The 22,931-nt window shown below is 43.3% G+C and overlaps 1 protein-coding gene across 1 annotated transcript in view; it reads left to right on the top strand.

The window, feature by feature from the left end:
• OBSCN (obscurin, cytoskeletal calmodulin and titin-interacting RhoGEF) overlaps positions 1-22,931 on the top strand; it is a 281,809-nt gene that overhangs the window by 94,864 nt on the left and 164,014 nt on the right. Inside the window, exons 33-40 of the mRNA XM_043541677.1 lie at positions 779-1,048; positions 2,442-2,708; positions 6,362-6,628; positions 8,260-8,526; positions 9,804-10,073; positions 10,745-11,011; positions 14,275-14,541; positions 22,209-22,475. Of these exons, the coding sequence (XP_043397612.1) occupies positions 779-1,048; positions 2,442-2,708; positions 6,362-6,628; positions 8,260-8,526; positions 9,804-10,073; positions 10,745-11,011; positions 14,275-14,541; positions 22,209-22,475 (2,142 nt within the window). The remainder of the gene's footprint in view (positions 1-778; positions 1,049-2,441; positions 2,709-6,361; positions 6,629-8,259; positions 8,527-9,803; positions 10,074-10,744; positions 11,012-14,274; positions 14,542-22,208; positions 22,476-22,931) is intronic.

The following is a 22,931-nucleotide window of genomic DNA, read 5'->3' as shown; positions in this document are numbered from 1 at the left end:
TTTCAACTGGATGCCCGATGTGTTTCCCATCACTGGGAAGGTTTAATTCTATGAACCTTCTATTTCGGTTTATATTTCTTGGTTTCTGATAACAGAACAGAAAGGATGGTCTCGTGGTTAAGGAATACGACTGCAAGTCAGGAGACCTGGATTCTGGCCTTTGTCCCAGGCTCGCTGTCTGACCATTCACCAGTTGCGTGTTTTGCCATATATAAAAAGGAACCAATAATATTTACCTACCTGACAGGAGTTCTGTGGGGTTTAATTCACTAATGTTTGTTAACTTTGTTGACCTCTCTGGGCATGAAGTATTATAATTAATATGAAAAAGTCTATTCCTAAATGCATGGTCTAACACAGCGTTTCTCAAACTGGGGTCTGCGAGAATACTCCAGGGGGTCCGCAGGCCCCGCTGATCAACTCTTCCCCTTCCCTCCCTCAACTCTTCCCTCTCCCTCCCATCGCCTCCTGCGTGCCAGGGAACAGCTGTTCAGCGGTGTGCAGGAGGCACTAGGAGGGAGTGGGAGGAGCAGGGATGGGGTGCATTTGGGGGAGGGGGTGGAATCATGTGCGGGGCCTCTGGCCCCACTGATAAATCCCCCCCCCCCCCCCAGTGCCTCCTGCACACCACGGAACAGCTGTTCCCCAGTGTACAGGAGATGCTGGGAGGGAGTGGGGACAGGGCGTGCTTGGGGAAGGGAGGATCCTAAGGGTTGCTAAAGTTTTGAGAACCGCTGGTCTAATATATTCCTCTTCTTGCTTTCCATCCTCATCCCAGAGCAATCCATTAATATTGTAAAGCAGTTAAGTGATGTGGATGTGACAGAGCCCACAGAAGCCAAGTTTGAATGTGAGATCTCCATTCCATCGGTGAAGCCCCCCAAATGGTCTCTGGGTGGAGAGGTCTTACAGACTGGTAGAAACGTTTCTATAGAGCAAGAAGGCACCATCCATCGGCTGATTCTGTGGAAGACCAATTCTGACATGACAGGCACCATTCAGTTTGCAATTGGCAAATCAAAATCCACAGCAAACCTGCTTGTAAGAGGTAATTTGATGTGCCCTGGATGTGAGAATTAATTAGAGCATGGCCCAGACTCCTTCAGAACCTTCTCCCACTCACCCAAAAATAATTTCAGCCTAATTTGCAACTGTTTTCTGTATAGTCTCTATCGTTTGGAGTCTTTAAACTGAGATGTCTTTCTAAAAGATATGTCTTTCTAAAAGACAAATTATTAGGTTTAATGCAGGAATCAGTGAGTGAAATTATATTGTCTGTGTTACCCAGGAGGTCAGATTAGATGATCGCAAGGGAACCTCTGGCCTTAAAATCTATGAATGTAAAACCAGGACAGTCACAGTAAGATCCCATAAGAACATAAAAGCTGACATACTGATTCATACCATGGACCAGCTTGCCCAGTATCCTGTCTCCTACAGTGGCCCATACCAGAACTTTGGGAGAACTGTACAGAACAGGGCCACTATGGAGTGAGCTACCCCTGTCTTCCACTCTCAGCTTCTGGTAGTCTATACCTTCTATACTTCCCGCTTTGGGTCAGGGTCAGAAATAAAGAAATACTAAGAGAGGCTGCTCCCAATGTGGTTTTACTCACCCAAGCATAGAAAAAGGCTGAAACCTTCCAGTAAAGCCTCTTGCAGGTTTCCAGGCCCATTTCTAGAAAGGAAAAGTTTCAGTAGGAAGGCCAAAAGAGGCATGGTATAGGATTTTATCCAAACCCCATTAAAGTCAATGGAAGGCCTTTCATTTACTTTAGTGGGCTTTGGATCAGGGTCCATCATACTTTTAATACAGGACTGGGTGTCAGCAACCCTTGAGTTTTAATTCTGACTGACCTTCTCTGAGGTCATGGGCAAGACCCCCCCCACCTCAGCTTCCCTAGCTGCTGCTGCTCTTCTGCTTCGGTAATTCACGTGGATGCTGTTCAGATTAAGTTGATGATGATGATTGTAAAGTGCTTTGAAAATGAAATGTGTTGTGTGCCCTAAGTGCTGAGTATAATTTGGATAAGCTTGGTGAGACCAGCAACATTTTTGTAGATTCTAGCTGAGAAAAAGCTTCCAGTCTTTTGAACTTAATTTTTCCATATGCTAAATACCCTGGGCTAAATCCTGAAGTCCCCACTCAGCCCTTATTTAGACAAAATCCTCAGTAAGAATTTTGCTGAGTAATAAACAACGCATCAAAACTTTCGAAATTTGGCCCTGCATTTGGTGGTAAATATTCAACAATCCCTTGGGGAATCATATCAGCAGAAATTCCTGATGCAAATTATGCTACCCGTGGCCCCTTGGCAAGTCAAACCTCTAACAGAAATTCAGAGTGGTCCTTGTATTAACTGCAGTTGGTTACAGATAAAATTGCACCTCTGTTTTCAGATTGTTCTTACCTGTTCCTCCTTCACAACCCTCTTTTACAGATATTAACGTGCAGATTACCAGAAAGCTGGAGGATAAGACTGCCTTAGAACGCCATTCAGTTGTCCTGTCCTGTGATTTTAGGCCTTCTCCAAAGGTTGTAGAGTGGTTCAAGGGACACACCCTCATTGAGCCCTCTGAAAAATACAAACCCAAGTGGGAGAAGCACACAGCAGAACTCAAAATTCTGAAACTGACACCTGAAGATTCCGGCACATACAAGTGCCGAGCAGGAAATGCAGAAACCAAAGCCACGCTGACAGTGGAAGGTATGTGGTTTGCAGCAGGGATGGCTTTCTCATTTGCCCAGCACATATCTGTATGGTTTGATATGCACCTTTGGCTCTGAAGATTCTCTGCTTGGTTTCTTTTGTTGACTACAGAGAAATTCGCATATTTCTCCTCTGCAATTTTAATATGTAAATAATCATTAGTGAAAAGTGCTATTTTTCAAAATCATTATAGTGCATTTTGATGGTGCTGTGTTGATAGTCCAGCAGACAGAAGTATAGTTCTTTTCCATAGAACAGGAAAATCATGTACAGGAGCAGTGCCTGTGCAATGCTCTGGCATTATACATGTGATCATGTCTTTCTAGTGGCTAGTCTGAGGGACTAGAGTATCTGGTACTTTCAGCTAAATAAGTCTCTTAATTCAAGTCCTAGAAGCTCTGTTTTGGGCGCTGATGGTCCTGGGCTTTATCCCAGTGACCAGTGCAGTGTCTGTTTATACGTGCCAGAGGTTCATTATTCAAAAAGTACAGGCTCTGGAGACAGAGGTAGGTAGACGAGACTTTCCGGGACACAGTAGTGCAGTCCCACACTCAGTCTGACAGCTTCAGTGGTGTGGAGGAGGAGGAAAGTCTCAGGAAAGGAGAACATCAAGCTGGAGTGGAGGGAAATTATCCCATAGTTGGAACGCTCCTTCCAGATGATGTCGTGGTATCCTCTCGCACTTGAGGATACCCCTGGCGGGGCAGCTATTAGGAAGAGAGTGGTAATAGTAATGGGGGATTTGGTTATTAGATAGTTGGGTTTGTGGTGACTGGAGAACTGCATGATGAATTGCCACTGGACAATGGAGTTGCTAAAGGACCACTCCAGGAAGACAAGCCCATTGCAGAGAAGCTAAATGAATTTCTTTGCGTGAGTCTTCATTGCAGAGGATGAGGGGGAGTTTCCCATACCTGAGCCATTCTTTTTAGGTGACAGATCTGAGGAACTGTCCCAGATTTGAGGTGTCAGTAGAGGAGGTTTTGGAACAAATTGATAATCTAAATAGTAATAAGTCACCAGGACCAGATGGTATTTACCCAAGAGTTCTGAAGGAACTCAAATATGAAATTGCAGAACTACTAACTGTGGTATGTAACGTATAGCTTAAATCAGCCTCGGTACCAGGTGACTGCAGCATAGCTAATGTAACACTGATTTTTTTAAAAGGCTGTAGAGGTGGTCCTGGCAATTTACAGGCTAGTAAGCCCAACTTCAGTACCAGGCAGATTAGTTGGAACTATAGTCAAGAACAGAAATATCAGATACATAGATGAACACAATATGTTGGAAAAGAATCAACCTGGCTTTTGTAAAGGGAAATCGTGCCTCACTAATCTGTTAGAATTCTTTGAGGGGGTTAACAAACATGTGGACAAGGGTGATCCAGTAGATAAACTGTACTAGGATTTTCAGAAAGCCTTTGACAAGGTCCCTCACCAAATGCTCTTAAGCAAAGTAAGGAGCCATGGGAAAAGAGGGTAGGTCATCTCATGGATTATTAACTGGTTAAAAGATAGGAAATAAAGGGTAGGAATAAACGGTCAGTTTTCACAGTGGAAAGAGGTAAATAGTGGGGTCTCCCAAGGATCTCTAGGGGACCAGTGCTGTGCAACATATTCACAAATGATGTGGGAAAAAGGGTAAACGGTGAGGTGGCAAAGTTTGCAGATGATACAAAATTACTCAGGATAGTTAAGTCTGAAGCTCACTGGGAAGAGTTATAAAGGGGTTTCTCAAATCTGGGTGTCTGGGCAACAAAATAGCAGATGGAATTCAGTGTTGATAAATGCAAAGTAAAGTACATTGGAAAACATAATCCCAACTATACATACAAAATGATGGGGTCTAAACTAGCTGTTACCACTCAAGAGAGAGATCTTGGAGTCATCATGGATAGTTCTCAGAAACATCTGCTCAGTATTTAACAGCAGTCAAAAAAGCTAACAAAATGTGAGGAATGATCAGGAAATGAATAGAAAATAAGACAGAAAATATCATAATGCCACTATATAAATCCATGTTATGCCCACATCTTGAATATTGCATGCAGTTCTGGTTACCCCATCTCAAAAATGATATTTTAGAATTGGAAAAAGTACAGAGAAGGGCAACAAAAATGATTAGGGGTATGGAACAGCTTTCATATGAGGATTCAAAAAACCGGGGCTGTTCAGAGAGGGGATATGATAGAGGTCTATAAAATTATGGATGATATGGAGACAGTGAGTTTACTTTTTCACATAACAGACGAACCAGGGGCAACTCAATGGAATGAATAGGCAGCCATCGGTTTAAAAGAAACATAAGTCCTTTTTCTCACAATGCACGGTCAATCTGTGTAGCTCATTGCCAGGGGATGTTGTGAAGGCCAAAAGTATAACAGGGTTCAAAAAAATTAAAGAAGCCCATGGAGGGCAGGTCCATCAATGGCTATTAGCCAGGTTGGTCAGCGACACAGTTCTATACTCTGGGTGTCCCTAAGCCTCTGACTGCCAGAAACTGAACAATGGATGGATCGCATGATAATGGCCTGGTTGTGTTCATTCCCTGTAAAGTATCTGGCATTGGCTGTTGTTGGAAGACAGTATACTGAGCTGGATGCACCATGGCTCTGACCCGGTTATGGCATTCTTATGTTCTTGTGTTTTCATCACGCTTCCCCTGTGATAGGCTTCATCCCTGACCTAGAGGTGCAACCTAGGGTAACTCATTATCTCTGTCCAGTTAGCACTTTGTCTATGAAACTGCAGTCTTGAGTGATTGTTGTGATTTTTTTGTGGGGGGAAGAACATGGCACCTTTCCACTAACAATGGAAATTAGGCCCGTGATTAATTTAATTTAATAGTCATATAGCCATCACTGGATAGCATCTAGATGCTACTGACCAGAATCAGATTCGTACTAGTGGCTTACAATTTAAAGGTTCCATATTGCTAATCAATCCCCTTAATCAGCCAGTCCTGCGAAGAATAACATTTCAACAATCCGTTGGCTTTCAGGAAGGTGATCTTCTAGTTAAGCCACTGATCTGGAACTCAGAAGAAAGGGGTTCAAGTCCCATCTCTGTCACAGACTTGCTGTGTGACCTTAGGCATGTCACTTGATCTTTGTATACCTCAGTTCCCCATCTGTAAAATAGGGATAATTAAATTTTCTTTCTTGCACCCTTTATCTGCCTTATCTGTTTGGAGTGAAGCAAAGGCTGATTTTTAGTGTGTGTGTGTGTGTGTGTGTGTGTGTCACAGTGAGAGCTAGATCTCAGTTGGCACATTTAGATGTAATAATATTACTTTATAATATGTGGCTATACCACGTGGGGGAGGGGAGAGGTCCTATCATTTGAGAAGGAATTAATTATTTTTTAATAAAAAGAGTTTTGTATATTGCAAGGAGAATAGATGGTGCTGCACAATATGAGAAGGGGCTTTTGCATTGGATGCCTTAGTATTGGGCTCAATACATGAGTGACTAGGGGCAGTGTAACAGCCTGTGATATACAGGAGGTCAGAATTGATGATCTGTTGGTCCCTGCTGGCCTTAAACGCTATCAGATCTGTGATTCTGTTAATGATTTTATTAATCAATTATCGTCATTGTTGTGATGACTTACTCGTTTGTTTATTTATGCAACTTTGGTTTCTTGCAGCCCGGCAGGTGGCGATAACCAAACACTTGCAGGATGTGGAGACTGAGGAGGAGAGCTGCGCTGTCTTCTCCTGTGAGCTGTCCCATGACGATGAGGAAGTGGAATGGTTACTGAATGACACTGTCCTCTACACCAACAGCTGTAATGAGATCAAGAAGATCGGCAAGTACCACACTCTGACACTGAAGCAAGTCACGCCGGACGATGCAGGAACGGTGACTGTCAAGACAGAGAAGGTGTCAGAAAGCGCTCAGCTGAAGGTGAAAGGTGGGTAATGGCTCCAATCCTATGGAATTATTTAAGAATGTAAATAAGAAATGGAAAAGAGTTATTCAGTTGCCCCATCCTTTCCCTGCCAGTGCAGTGTAGCTCCCTATAGGCCCTATGATTCTCTACCAGAATTTGAGTAGTTAATAAACATGGATTCTACCTCTTCCCTTAGGTGTGAATACTGTAGTCCAACTGAAATGATTAGGAAATTCGACCCCAGTATCCTGCCAAATATTTCCCTTTTTCAGCATTATCCTATTGCTTCTCACTGCTGCGACCTGGATCAGTCTGAAAAATTATTTCCTCTGCTGAATGTTACCACCCTTCAAAAATCTATAGATGATTATCTTGTATTGGCCTTTGATTATTTGTAGCTAAACTCCAGTGTGTATCTAATGGGGCACAGCAGACCATGCCTTCCTTTCAAGAAACCTATTCTGGAATTAGACTGTTTCAAAAGCAAGGAAATATTTTGTCATGGTTATGGATGTACCTTTGGCGAGAAGACAACAGAGGGAGAAGCTGGAACAGAAGGTTCTTTGAGATTTAGTCCCCAATTCCCTTCAGAGAATCTGAGAGATATTCTCCCCCCCGTCATGTCCTCTTCAGAGCATCTGAGGGATTTACTTCCCATGTCCCCTCAGAGACGCTGAAGGGTTTACTCCCCCGTCCCCTCACAGTCAGACGTTGTTCTGTTTTTCTGTACACAAAGAGCAAAGATGCACTTTTAGTAAAAATGTATTTTAAATTAGATAAAGGAAAATAACAAGATGTTGGAGGGGGAAGTAGAATCTCCAAGAGAGAGAGCACAGCATGTTTCTCTCCTGCTGCTAACATGCTGCATTAAGTGTTGAGTGATATGCAGTCTCTCTAGCTGGGGGTGTGTGTGTGGAAAAATGAAGTCACATCCTTTTCTCCGGGGCTCATTTTCTTTCTAAACCACAAACTCAAAACCAGAACCAATCAACTCACACTCTTGGGTATTAACAACCTGAACTCTTTCCAGCTCCCTTCCCTTGTGTTGGTTCTCCCTGGCTACAATGGTGAGACCAACACTAGGGCTTCCCTGACCCTAGGTCTCTCCTGTTGGCTACCCCTGCTTTATAGCTGGTTTCCTGCATGGACACGACATGCTTGCTCCCAGTCATGTGTCCTGTGGCTACAACTTCCAGTTTTAAAGGGCCCAAGGGCCATAATAGGTCCATGGGGTGTGCACCTGTACCCCAAGACCCAGTTACAGGCACTGTACTACAGAGAGAAATGTGATTCATAACAGCCAAGAACACCTCAAGGAGCACCACGATTCCGTGGGACCTCAGCACTGCAAATAACTGTCCATGGCATGGAGATGCAGATCAGCTGCTCCCACTCATCTCTACACCCCTCCTCCCACAACCAAGGGGTTATTGAAAACTGTGGTCCCCCTCTCTCCAAAATAAATTCCAGGGACATGAGGTGTGAGAGTGCCTTCGATTCCATATGTATATGGTCATGGCTGCACTGAGCATGACAAGGGTTTGATTAAGCCCTCTTCAATCAACTGGAATGTACTGCAAGTTGTTTTGTCTGAATGTCCTGGTTTTTTTTTTCTCCCTCTCCACCCCTCCCCCCACATTAATTTCCTTCAGAGAAGCCCATCGTCTTCATGAAGTCCTTGGATGATGTTGTGGGGGAGGAGCGTGGTGTGATCACACTGGAGTGTGAGGTCTCCAAACCAAAGGTCAACCCCATCTGGAAGAAGGACAATGTGGAGCTCACCCCTGGCGACAAGTATGAGCAGATGCAAGCTGGGAAGACCCTGTGTCTCGTTGTTCACGATCTCGACAAGAATGATGCTGGTTTATACACATGTGATATTGGCACTGACCTTGCCAAGTCACGGGTCAGCATTCAGGGTAAGTGCAGCTGAAAATGACTGTGTTCTTTTAAATGGTGCTATGAATGAGTGCTGCCTGCCTCTTCTCTTTGAGTCACATATTCTCCTTCATGAGGCACAGTAGTCTCCATTTTAAAATCAAGATTTCACTAGTTACCAAATGATACATAGATATCTCTGCAATCACAGTTATTCTCTATTCTAAGCATAGGGGAAAACTATGACATCTCAAATAGCATTGAATGGTCCCTGTTGGCAGCTCAAAACATTTTAGTGACAGACATTGTAGACCTGCACATTTTTCAGGAACTTTATTTGCTCATTTTCTTCCTAGGTCAGGCATATTTTATGGCTAACTTTCATAAGGCGGCCAATCATTTCCCCTCGTATTTATCATTCGTTTAGTTTATGAGGCATTTAGTATAGCAGAGGTGCAAATTGCTGCACACCTCTCTGCTGGGTTCAGCTGTTTACTGGACTGAGCTATGGAGCAAATCCTTCCGAACCTTCTGTTATTAATAAAAATGATGAGCCAAAATGACAAATAAACTCCTTAATAAAAATATTGATCGTACATATGCATGCAAAGAGAAGAAATATGGGTTTCTTTAAAGAAAATAGCATGGAGTTTAACATGTTTCAGATGTTAGCTTAGAGTCTCTTCTGGGGAAACAAAAACAGAATTATATCCTCCATCTGAAAAAAATACCCACAGGCCCCTGTTCGTCAGTCCTTGTTACTATCTGTAGGAAGAAAGTGTCCCAAGTCTTTCAAATGCCTATGTGTTCTGAGCGGACTTGGGCAGGTCACAACATGGCAAACAATCACTAACATCCCATTTCTCAGAGCCAATGTGAGCGGAGACCTTCACCGCATGCACAGGTGTAGAGGCTTCCTGACTGACATTCTTCTCTCCAGCTTTCATGAAATCTTGACTCCATTTCACAGAGGATGCTTGTTTTTCCTGAGCATGCTCATTCTAGTGCAAGTTGTCCAGGTTCTGTCAAGTCCCTTTCCCATCCCTACAACTCAGTGGAGGAGGAGGGGTTACACTGGGCATTAAGGGATAACTTAGTAATAGTTCTTCCACAATATTGAATATGCAAATGAAGAATGTGGTGCTTTTCCATCTCTCATTCTCCTAACCCTTCAGATAGCAAGTGTTCAGTGTTGTTCTTCATGTGAATTTTAAGCCTTTCCATATATGTCGGTTGCCCTCTTAGGCCTCTGACTGCTATACAATACCACTTTTCTCCATTCCTAAATAATTGTAGCACCTGCCTTCTTGCCTTCCAGAGTTGAACATTGGTATCACTAAACGCCTGAAGAGCACTGAAGTTCAAGAAGGGGAGAATTGTACTTTTGAGTGTATTTTGTCCCATGAAAGCATTGGCGATTTCCACTGGATGCTGAAGGGGAATGAAGTGCACAGTGGTGGACGATTTAAGACCTTTAACAAAGGGAGGAAATACACCCTCGACATCAGGAATGTGGTTGCTGCTGATGCTGGGGAAGTAGTCTTCACTGCTCGCAACTTAAACTCCAAAGCCTCCCTGGTTGTGAAAGGTAATGAGTGCAGAGATATTTCAGAGTTGGAGCAATGTCAAAAAATTGGTTAAGGCAAAATCCTTATCTCATTGAAGTAAATGGCAACTCTTCCATTGAATTCAATTGGATGAGGAACTGATCTTAAAAACAACTTGAAATATTGAAACATTTATATTGCTTTAAAGCTTTTAAAATAAATATTTATGGGGGGAAGGGACTATTTAAAGTGGCCTCATCTCTGCTTGCAGTTTTCTGAGTACTATTAATTACAGGTCCGAAATTATGGGTGCAAATTATTGCAGGTGCAAATGCAGTTAGATGACTAGCCATTCAATTTGCACCCACAGTAAGAGCATCCATAATTAACTATGGATGCAAAATGGTAGCCATCAAAGTGAATGCCTTTGTTACAAATAAGTCCCATTCTGTCATTCTTGTAAGTAATTAATTGTCAGTTCCCAATTGCTGCTCATTGACATCCAATAAACAAAATTAATGTCCACTAAACATGAGCACTTGCTTTTTCCCCAGATAGTTCTATCTGAAAGTAAATCGGTAATGTAATGTGAATTTATTCTGTTATGTGAATCTATATTAAATGATTTTTTAGATACAAGGAAGCCTAATGCTCCAAAAAATGATAAAGTTCCAGAACATGGATTTTTAACAGATATTGTTGCTTCCCTTAGAAAAACCAGCAGAGATTATAAAGCAGCTGGAGAATAAGACAGCAGCAGCAGGACAAGACATCAGCCTGAGCTGTGAAATGTCCAAACCTGACACAAATGTGAAGTGGTACAAGGATGGCAAAGCAATTCGGAAAAGCCAAAAATATGACTTGCGCCAAGAGGGAACATGGGCCATACTCGTCATCCATGATACCATGACCAAGGATACTGGGGAATACACATGTGAGACGGAGACATCTAAAACTAAAGCATCGGTCACAGTAGAAGGTCAGTGGACAAACACCCGGGAGCCTGAAAGTATGTAGAGTAGGGCAAAAAACTGCAAAATTATTTCACTGGCCTTATTCAACAGACCAATTTTTTTGTTTTTCCAAACTTCGTACAGATCTATCTTTCTTTCTTTTTTTTTAGATTAGTAATTTCTGAAAAAAACTTCGCAATTTTGCAGAACCTTACTTTGTGACTTAACTGACTGATCTGCATGGGCGATGGCGAGGAAAAGCCCCCAAACACACGCTGAAAATGATATAAATGAAAAACTATTTGAGCTTTATTAATGTTAATTGTACCCTAAACGCCAGAGTAATAAGACCACAATCTATGCCAAAGAGGAGTCTAGTGGTTAGAGCAGGGGACTGGGATTTAGAAGCAACTGTCTCTATCCTCATCTCTGCTGCTGACTCTCTGGGTAACCTCTTTGTGATTCAGTTTCCCTATCTTTACAATGGAAATAACAACACTTGCCCACCATTATTATTACTATTATTATTTAACATTTATATTACAGTAGCACATTGTCAGGGTTTCCCCGCACTCTGAACTCTGGGGTACAGAAGTGGGGACCTGCATGAAAGATCCCTGAAGTTTGTATTCTACCAGCTTAGGTTAATACTTCCCCAAGGCACAAATTCCTTTCCTTTCTTTGGACGGTATTGCTGCCACCACCAAGTGATTTACACAAAAATTCAGGGAAGGGTCACTTGGAATCCCTATTCCCCCAAAATATCCCCCCAAGCCTTTTCACCCCCTTTCCTGGGGAGGCTTGAGAATAATATACCAACTAATTGCCTTAGCAATGTGAGCACAGACCAGACCTTTGTCTTCAGGACACTGAAATCAATCAGGTTCTTAAGAGAAGAACTTTATTATAAAGAAAAAAGTAAAAGAATCACACCTGCAAAATCAAGATGGAAGGTAACTTTACAGGGTAATAAAAAGATTTAAAACATGTAGGATTCATAGAATATCAGCGTGGGAAGGGACCTCAGGAGGTCATCTAGTCCAACTCCCTGCTCAAAGCAGGACCAATCCCCAATTTTTGCCCAAGATCCCTAAATGGCCCCCTCAAGGATTGAACTCACAACCCTGGGTTTAGCAGGCCAATGCTCAAACCACTGAGCTATTCCTCCCCCCACAATTCCCCTCTGGGCTCAGTTTCACAGTTACAAAAACAGGAATAAAATTACCTCTGTAGCATATGAAAATTCACAAGCTAAAACAAAAGATAACCTAATGCATTTCCTTACCCTACTTACAATTTATGTGGTTTTAGATGGATTATTCCAGGTATATTTTCAGAAGATGCAAAAAGAAAAGGAGTACTTGTGGCACCTTAGAGACTAACCAATTTATTTGAGCATAAACTTTCGTGAGCTACAGCTCACTTCATCCGATGAAGTGAGCTGTAGCTCACAAAAGCTTATGCTCAAATAAATTGGTTAGTCTCTAAGGTGCCACAAGTACTCTTTTTCTTTTTGCGAATACAGACTAACACAGCTGTTACTCTGAAACCTTTCAGAAGATGCTGTACCTGCTTGGCTTCTCCCTCCGCCGGGAGAGGGAACAACAAAAGAGAGCAACAAACAAATCCTTCCCCCACCAGATTTGAAAGTATCTCCTTTCCTCATTGGTCCTTCTGGTCAGGTGCCCAAGTAGTTTATTTGAACTGCTTAACTGCTTACAGATAAGGCGATTCAGTTCAGCTGCCAAGGAGGGATTTTATGCTACACTTCTATATTTACGGCACACCTAAAGGCCACAACTATTACCCCAGGCACAAAACAGACCTTACATTACAATCATTCCCCCAAAGAGTTTGCAATCTCAAAACCAAAATGTAACAGATGGATGAGACACACCTCTGCACCTCTGGATAGCACTTCGAGGTGTTGAATAAGTGCAAAAAATATTCCTGTTAATAATGATAAATAATAATACATCAAGCTCTGACAGTGTGTTCAGTGCTGTATGATTTGAAAAGTATCAAACCAATTCCAAGGCAATCCAAAATCCAGGTCTCAAGAGGTAATATTGTTATCATGTGACCTGATTTTCAGAGCGGCTTGAAATCTATGAAAATCAGGCCAGCAGTTATAATTCAAGTGGAGGCCCGGATTTATCCCTAAACTCATTGTACATGTCTCTTTTCAGTACTAGGGGCTAGTGAACTACATCTGGAAATCTTTGCATTTCTCACCAGGGAGAGAGAGAATTTCTTGCTGTGGAATTTAATACATTGTCTTTCATTGTCTGCTACAGACTAGGGACCGAGTGGCTAGGCAGCAGTTCTGAAGAAAAGGACCGAGGGGTTACAGTGGATGAGAAGATGGATATGAGTAACAGTGTGCCCTTGTTGCCAAGAAGGCTAACGGCATTTTGGGCTGTATAAGTAGGGGCATTGCGAGCAGATCGAGGGACATGATCATTCCCCTCTATTTGGCATTGGTGAGGCCTCATCTGGAGTACTGTGTCCAGTTTTGGGCCCTACACTAAAGAAGGATGTGGAAAAATAGGAAAGACTCTAGCGGAGGGCAACAAAAATGATTAAGGGGCTGGAGCACGTGACTTATGAGGAGAGGCTGAGGTAACTGGGATTATTTAGTCTGCAGAAGAAATGAGGGGGGATTTGATAGCTGCTTTCAACTACCTGAAAGGGGGTTTCAAAGAGGATGGATCTAGACTGTTCTCAGTGGTAGCAGATGACAGAACAAGGAGTAATGGTCTCAAGTTGCAGTGCGGGAGGTTTAGATTGGATATTAGGAAAAACTTTTTCACTAGGAGGGTGGTGAAGCACTGGCATGGGTTACCTAGGGAGGTGGTGGAATCTCCTTCCTTAGAGGTTTTTAAGGTCAGGCTTGACAAAGCTCTGGCTGGGATGATTTAGCTGGGGATTGGCCCTGCTTTGAGCAGGGGGTTGGACTAGATGACCTCCTGAGGTCCCTTCCAATCCTGATATTCTAAGATTCTATGAATTCTATAACAGACCATGGGCATACTTAATACAGGTGGCCACAGAGAAAGGAGACTAATGACATTTTGTTTCTTTACAAGCATCTGATTCTCAACAGCTTTGCTCCTTGTACAGTTGTGTACACACCTGTGCATGGTAGATGTAAAAGTGCTACCGTTCTGATCGGATCTCACTTTGGACAGCTGTAAATGATTGCAAAGCAGTGGAGACTTCGGTCCAGGGTGTTTAGAATGTACTTGAGGACTATGTTGGGCTAACCATTGGTTGTCACTTTCCTCAGAAAAACCCAATCGCTTTCTGAAGGAGCTTTCAGATCTGAAAGCTGATGAAAAAGGAGTTGCTGTTTTTATGTGTCAGACTGAGAAAGCCGCACCCACGGTGACCTGGCGGAAAGGGATGGTCGAGCTCAAGACAAGCAAGAAATATGAGATCATCCAGAAAGGGAACATCCTGCAGCTCACTATTAATGCCTTAGAGAAAAGTGACAGCGACACCTACACCTGCGACGTTGGCGAGGCTCAGTCTAGAGCCAAGCTGATCGTGCAAGGTATGAACGGCTTGAATGCATGACCAAGTACTGCACGACTGACAGATGGCAGGAAGTGTGTGTGTTATAATTCTGAGCTCAACTTACTGGCAGCTGAGCAGCGTGAGTTAAGGGATGCCAATCGGATTACAGCCTAGAGGCTCATGTTTTCAAAAGTGGCTAGTGATTTTTGGCCCCTCCATTTTTTTTGGTGCCCAGATTGAGACTCCTTGAAGGACGCTGACTTTCAGAAACTGCCTGAGCATTCACCCTTGAAAATCAGGCCCCTTTAAGGTGACTTGAATTGGGCACCCAGAATCACTAGTCACTTTTGAAAATTTAGGCCTGAAATGCTGTGGGTGCAATTTAAAAAATGGGCACGAGTATGTGTGTGTATATATGTGATTGATAGGATTTGTGGAGCCAAGGGGTGGTGGCGGGGGGGGGTGTGTGTGTGCACACAGGCCTGTATGCAGAGTGGCTGCTGCAGTCTTCAGGAAGTGGTAATAGCTGGAGAATCCTTCTGCTGCCACGGAAGAAGGATTTGCTTCTCTTGAGCCCTGTGGCAAACCTCTGTCCCAAACCTGTGCACTTGGGCCAGGCATAAGATACATACTTTTGGCCCATTGGTACATTTTATTCTGCGCTTTCAAGTAGCTGAATTAATTTTGTACCCTTCTGTAATTTAGTGTCGGTTGTGCACTAATGCATATGAATTGGCCAGGTGAAGTGAGGCCTAATGCTTGACTCACTAGCATTTCTTTGTCTGTCTGTAATGTGATAACATTCATGGGGGAGATGGGGCACACACAGATCTCCTGACCTGTGGAGAGAGTGGGAGGAGACAGTGGGAACCTTAGTAAGGGAGCAGCTGGAAATGGGGAACTCACAGAGCCCTAGGTATGGGGAGATGGGAGATTTTTCCATCTGAATATCCTGATTCATCAAAATCTAAACACTCCACAGGAGTGCAATGAGTTTAGCCTACAGAAGCAATGAATTGTGTGACCTTCCAGGTGGCCAAACAAAGTAAGGCCTAAAACTCCTCTGTTTCTATGTCAGTAATGCAATAACCTTTGAATATCACATCTGATCAAGTGTAACATTTCAGAGAATGCTCTAGGCACCGCTGGGATGAGCTCTATTGATTTTGGAGATAGTCAAAAACAACAGAACTTGGGGAAAGCCTGATTTCCACATAGTGCTCATTTTGGTGCTGCTGGCAGAGGAACATTGTGACATCAGAGGTAATTCAAGCAATCATCACTCCCTCCATCGAGTTAATTTGCATGCTTCAGTCCCATTGGTTGAAATGAATTGGTTGATATGAGTCAACAGTGTGCCCTTGTTGCCAAGAAGGCTAACGGCATTTTGGGCTGTATAAGTAGGGGCACTGCCAGCAGATTGAGGGACGTGATCATTCCCCTCTATTCGGCATCGGAGAGGCCTTATCTGGAGTACTGTGTCCAGTTTTGAGCCCCATGCTACAAGAAGGATGTGGAAAAATAAGAAAGAGTCCAGCGAAGGGCAACAAAAATTATTAGGGGGCTGGAGCACATGACTTATGAGGAGAGGCTGAGGGAACTGGGATTGTTTAGTCTGCGGAAGAGAAGAATGAGGGGGGATTTGATAGCTGCTTTCAACTACCTGAAAGGCGGTTCCAAAGAGGATGGATCTAGACTGTTCTCAGTGGTAGCAGATGACAGAACAAGGAGTAATGGTCTCAAGTTGCAGTGCGGGAGGTTTAGATTGGATATTAGGAAAAACTTTTTCACTAGGAGGGTGGTGAATCACTGGTGGTGAAGCACCTAGGGAGGTGGTGGAATCTCCTTCCTTAGAGGTTTTTAAGGCCCGGCTTGACAAAGCCCTGGCTGGGTTGATTTAGCTGGGGATTGGTCCTGCTTTGAGCAGGGGGTTGGACTAGACGACCTCCTGATGTCCCTTCCATTCCTAATATTCTATGATTCTATGAAACTGCAGGTCAGGGTTGAGGTGCTTTGACAGAATTGGAGTGTGTGGGGGTTCAGGACTGGAATAGCAGGGGCTGTTTCAGATCTGGAGCTATATTGACCGAGGCAGGGTGAGGCTGCAGATTTGCACTGAGACACCCTCCACACTACACCTGCCTCAGGTAAGATTATGTACCTTTGCTCAGTCAAAACTGTTTTAGTTAATCTAAACTGTGCCCATTTGGTAGGGCAGGAAGAGGGATTCCTCAGCATCAAATAACGATTGTCAATGGGAAAGGTGACCAAGGCAAGCAGCAGCATTAAGGTTTTCAGGTTATGGTTACTGGAGGGAGTGAATGGTGATTGGTTGAGTTACCTCTGATGTCACAATGTTCAGAGGACCTCACACACCTCTCATTGCAGCACCAAAAGGGCGCTATCCGGGGGAAATTGTTGTTGAAACGAAACTGATGCAACAACAAAGAGAAGAAGAGGAACAGCTCAGATGACTTAACAGTACAATTTTAGGTTCCGTGGCAGTGTCTTGTAAAATTGCTACGGATTCAGGGATAGACACTGCATTCTTGCCCCTCTGTAGCAGATCGAGCACTCTCCAGCGCAGCGCCTCCTGCTGGTCATCCGGGAATTAGCTCGATTCCAGCACTCGGAGCGCCCCCTGCTGGCTGGTGTCTCTCCTGCCTCAGGCGCTGTGTCCCTCCTGGACCCTGGTGCCCCTTTCCCTTGGGGTTCTGCCCACCGCAGTGCCCCCACACTCTGGGTCTCCCTCCCAGGGGAACTCCCAACCCTCTAAGCCCACCTTGCCTCAGTGGCTACTGCCCATCGTCATCTAGCCCCCTTTCCCTGGGGCAAACTGCAGTCTGTGATGGCCACTCGTCACTGGCAAGGGGGTTGGACCTGCTGCCTTTCTTGGCCCAGCTGTCTCCCTGCAGCCCCAGTACCTCCTTTGGCCTTCAGCAAGGCCTCAGCCTGGGGACGTGCCAGGCCCGAGCTCCCCAGCTCTGCCTGCCCTTCCCCAGCACTGCTCTGCTTCAGGTACCCTGTGCTCCTTCAAGCAGCAAGGTCCTTCCCACTCCAAGGCTGGAGTGAGACTGACCCAGCTCCTCCGTTAGCCCTTATATTAGGGCCAGCTGTGACCTGATTGGGTGTGGCCACAGCTGTGGTTGCCCTTAACCCCTTTTCTAATTAGGTCCCAGCCATAGCCCTCTCCAAGGGCTGCTTTTAACCCCTGCTCTCCTGGAGTGGGGCAACTGCCGCACTACATCCTCCCATTATCTGCCAGTTGAGCTTACAAAAGAAACAGTGTGCAACCTTCTAGCTTTCCAAAAGCACCAAATTACCCTAAAATAGGGAGGACCCAGGGTCTTGCCTAAGATGTCGTACAGCATCTGTTGCACAGTGTGAAAGATTTCTAATGCCAGCTTTAAACAACTTTGTTGACCTATAAAATATTTGATTTAACCACTAGAAAGGACAATGTTATTAAGCTCAAATATATGACTGAAAATGTGGAACAAGCTTATTCCATGAAAACTATGGGAGTACATTGGTTTTTGTGGTTCAGTAACACTTCTTGAATTTGTGTTGTAATTCACATTGACATCCGGAATATCTTTATGTATATATAATCTTTTTTTTTCTTGTTCTTAGACTGATTTCCAGGATTGCTTCTTGTTTTTCCTTTGACAGATAAATTACTAACATAGTTCCCAAATTAAATCTCCATTCATCAGTGTGTTTGTCATTTGGCTGTTTACAGAGAAGTTGGAATCTGGCTGGTAGCACCGCTAAAGAAGAAAGTTGTATGTGGTCTAGCAAAATATGATAAATCCAGACAGGGGGTTTGGGAACATCCATTCAATGAACCTAGATGTCCAGAACACATGGCATATTGAGGGCCTCATTCTTTTCTCAGGTCCATATAGTGGATTTCATTTCTGAAATTCTGGGGAGATTAAAATATTAGAATTGTAATTTTCCCCTGAGTGTGTACTGGAATCTTTACAAATCAATGACATGTAGCTTAGTGCCCTGAATTTGTCTTCATCCTGTTCTGGTGTGTCCCGTAAATGTTTATTTTCTCTGAATTCTTTGATCAATAACAGTGGAATTGTATTTAAGCCTTCTGTACCAAGAATCGTGTTCCTTTCACAAAATCACTTGTGCTGGAGGTCATGTCATCGGCATTCCCCTTTGCCTTTATTTGAACACAGGGATAGAAGCAAAGGAGTCCAGCAATTGATATGTCTGTGTTCCTTTCAGGCCAGAAAATACTAATAATCGAAGATCTGGAAGATGTTGATGTGGTAGAAGGAGAATCTGCCATGTTCAAATGCAGAATCTCTCCAGTAGAATATAGCAATGTGCAGTGGTTTTTGGATAAAACCCCACTCCATAATAATGAACTTAATGACATCCAGTCTCATCCTGGAGGATATCACTTGCTAACCTTGAAAAAACTGTCACTGAAGGATTCGGGGGTCATTACCTTTGAAGCTGGTGATAAGAAAACATCTGCCAGTTTGGTTGTTAAAGGTAATTCAAGCATAAAGGCCGCAGGAAAGGATAAAGAGAGTACAGGCCAGCACTGGGTAGTGGTATATGTGTGCAGATGGAGAGATAGCAGTAAATGCTATAAATTAGGTCCTGTGATATGAGTTCTTTAGTTAGAGAAGTCAGTATTGAGAAACAAGGGAGAGAGAGAGAGAGGCAAGTGGAGAGCGTCAATGAGGCCACATGACCTGAATGTAATGAATTCAGGATCCATACTGTGTACCTCTTGGAGTCATAAAATAATTCTTCAGTACGCAGAGCTGAGTAAAATGCTTGGTTTCTGCTGCATCAAATTGAACACTTTTTGAAGAATCACATGAACAGTTTTGGAAGGGTGAAACTTTGCACCGTTTTATAAAATTGACATTGTTCTGCAGAATGGGCAGCTGTTTTCAGAAAGCAAAAAGCCGCTTTTACCAGCAAAACCCTGGCATTTAAGTGGCAAAAACTTGTGACGATCTGCTGGCAGAAACCAGTTTCTGATTCACTTCTTTAAAAACCACTGAGAAGCCAAAAGTCAACAGTTGATTGATTCTGACAAATTTGCATTGCCATGTGCTTCGTATCGGATCAGTTTTCTCACTGTGCACATGTACACTTATTGTTTAGGCAGAAGCATCATGCTGTGCATTTTTCATATTGAAGAGGATCTAGGGGAATTTTCCTGAACTAGTGAAATTCATGCTTCTCCCTAGTTAATGTTAAACCATGCCTGTTCTAGATGACTTATCCCTGATTCATATTCTTCCACAGAGACATTTGGCCCCTGGATTTTGCCATACTGTACCAGGCATTTTCAAAACCATGTCTACAGGTAGAAAGCCCCACTATAAGGGCTTAATGCCTCCCACCCCCAAATTGTTCTTTTGCGATAATGACGTTGCAGAATATTGAACCATATCTTTGGTATAAATAATCACATGTAAGGAAAGTGCTGCTCCCCTCCCTCTGAAAATCTCAGACAAGTTTTATGTGATTCTAGAGAAACCCTGCATCATTACAAAGGAGCTTGCTGATGCCAAAATCTTTGAGGGAGAGGATGCCTTTCTTCATTGTGAAACCTCCAGATCAGACAGCCCAGTAAAGTGGTGCAAAGATGGGAAGACCCTTAGAAACTCCTCTAAGTATAAGATCAGCCGGTCGGGATTTGAAGCCACGCTTGTCATTCGTGGGACAGAAGAGAGAGACAGTGGCAGATATGAGTGTGAGGCTGGAACAGCTAAAAGTAGTGCAGTTGTCACTGTCAAGGGTAAGGAAGTTTGGAGTGATGCTGCCTAACATAAAGGTCAAAATAACAATTTAACACCTGGCTGCAACTGAACTGAAAATTAACTCCATCTCTTCACACTGTAATGCAGGATATGTTCTGACTAACTCAGCTGGACAGCCTCCAGGCAGGTGAAAGTGTAAAATAGACAAAACATTTATTCTGAGATTGAAATGAGCTTCGGAGTGCAAGAATAGGCAGGGGCTGGAGCTGGGTGTAGTTTAATGAACTGAAAGGAAAATACCCTTCTCAGTTATGCACATTGATTTTCAGTCAGCTTCCTTATGTGTGCTCATCTCCCATGAATGTCACTGAGTCCTCCAGGTATGTGGGGAGAGCACCATTTAGAACTGAGGGAGTGCAGGATTTTGCCCTAAGAATGGAAGGAAGAACTATCTTAACAATGTGACGAAGGAGAGCTTTGTAGTTGTTACTCATCTTCATTTGTTCGTTAGGCTTTTCTACCACACTAGAGGACTGATCCAACTCCCATTAAAGACAATAGAAACACTCCCATTGGTTTCAATAGGAACTGGCTCTGACACTTGGGGGGAGAGGATTTTTTTATCAAGAAAAAAAAATGCAATGTTTTATGTTACACAGCAGCTACAATAGATTTGAAATTTCTCCTCTTGAGTGTTAAAGGATTTAAGCAAATGGATTCAAGAGATCCCCAGTGGAACAGTAGATGTAGATGGCCCATGGGATAAGGACACATGCTATAATACATTGTCCTGCCATGCCCCGTCCAGCTATGAACCCATGAAGTTTACTCAAGAGTTCCAGAATGATGAAGTGGTAGATAAAGGCAGGGCCCCGTGAAAGGTGCGTGTGCACCGAAGTAGGGCTGAAAGTGGAATGGAGGAAAGGAGCTGTCGTTCTTCAGCCAAGCAACTAGTGTGTGATGAATCAGAAAGTGTAAGTGCCGCCCTGCACATTCATAACCTTGTGCTAGAAGACAGTAGTGAACACGTTTGTGAAAACAGAGACCATCAAGCAACAGCACTTTCTACTGTGACTGATCTGAAGCAGGAAATCCCACCAGATGTTTCTTCTTTCCTCTTCCACAGTCAACACTAACAGAAACTTTGGATGCCACCTACTCTTCACTAATTCACTTTGCAGTCTGAAATCACTGTTTCGGACAGAGGCTGTGTGGGAATCTTCAGTGGGACTCTTATTTATTTGCTCACCTTTCTCTCTGTGTATGCTTTGCAGTGTTTGCTACGTTAGTACATCTTCATGTCTGATAAAAATGTGTCCATCTTCCTATAAGGAGAAGGGATCCTTGACTGGGAAAACTAATGTGTCAGCTATTGTTTGTCATGCTGTTTGTCCTATCTTTGTGTTCTCTTTCTGTATGTATTATTTTACCTTGCTAGTTCTCTTTTTTTATATGGCAATGGGCTAGCTCTGAACACCTGTCCGGAGTGTAGTCCAACTTCTCACATCCCTGACTGACATCTGCAAAATGTGGTATTAGAGAAAGGATACCTTTAACTAACCGCAGTGACAAAAATGCTGTAAAACAGTTCCCCTCTTCTGTGTATTCAGTAGTTCACAGCATGAAGCAGGCATGCAAATAGCGATACAGGGGAGTTGAAGGTGTCCAGTTTCTCTCACGATTGGGCCCGTAGAGAGTCTCCACATTACGAGAGGCCAAGATCTCATGCTATTAAGTGTTTAAACCATTTAAATAATATTTGTGGTGTTATTAATAATATATTGCATGGACAGCTGGAGATGGATTATTAGAATCTAAGCACTTTTTCAACCTGGCATTCTGTGATTCTACATCTTACGTGAAAGGGCTCATGCGGGATGAAGCAAAAAGGGGAAAAGAGATTTCCAGGCACTCTTGTTTTCTTCAGTGGTCACACTCTGCAATTCTACATTTTTAGCTCTGCCAGTTCGTTTCAAACGAGAACTCCAGAATGAGGAAGCTAAAGAAGGAAGTCAAGTCAAACTGACCTGTGAGCTGAGCAAACCTGGCATCCCAGTGAAATGGACAAAGGGAGATACAGTTCTACAATCCAGTGACAAGTATGAGTTAAAGCAACACGGCACTGTTGCAGAGCTCATTATTCAAGATGCCAAATCAATAGATGCTGGAGATTATAGCTGCAGCACTGGAGAACAAAAGACAACTGCTCGGGTGAAAGTAAATGGTAGGCAGAGCTGGTAGATTTCAATTTATTTTACTTATGCAGTACTTAATACATGTGCTATAATTTAACGGCAGTTCTTCGTTATAGAGGGGCCAGTTATGGGTCCATAGTTAAGGTTTAACAATAATATATGTACTCAGTAATATCTGTATTGCTTTAGTGCAGTTTCACATTACACTAAAGCAATGTGGGTGATTTATCCCCTGTTGTCCAGTCCCAGCTTCTGGTATTTGGAAGTTTAGGGACACCTAGAGCACAGGGTTGCATCCCTGACCATCTTGGCTAATAGCCATTGATGGACCTATCCTCCATGAACTTATCTAATTCTTTTTGGAACCCAGATATACTTTTGGCCTTCACAGCAATGAGTTCCACAGGTTGACTGTGCATTGTGCAAAGAAGTTCTTCCTTTTGTTTGTTTTGTACAACTGAAAGGAATCTGCACTTGTTCCACAC

Source organism: Chelonia mydas, chromosome 2 (genome assembly GCF_015237465.2).
Source record: "Chelonia mydas isolate rCheMyd1 chromosome 2, rCheMyd1.pri.v2, whole genome shotgun sequence".
Lineage (NCBI taxonomy): Eukaryota > Metazoa > Chordata > Testudines > Cheloniidae > Chelonia > Chelonia mydas.
Note: the sequence above shows the minus strand (reverse complement) of the source record. Positions and strands in the feature narration are given on the sequence as shown.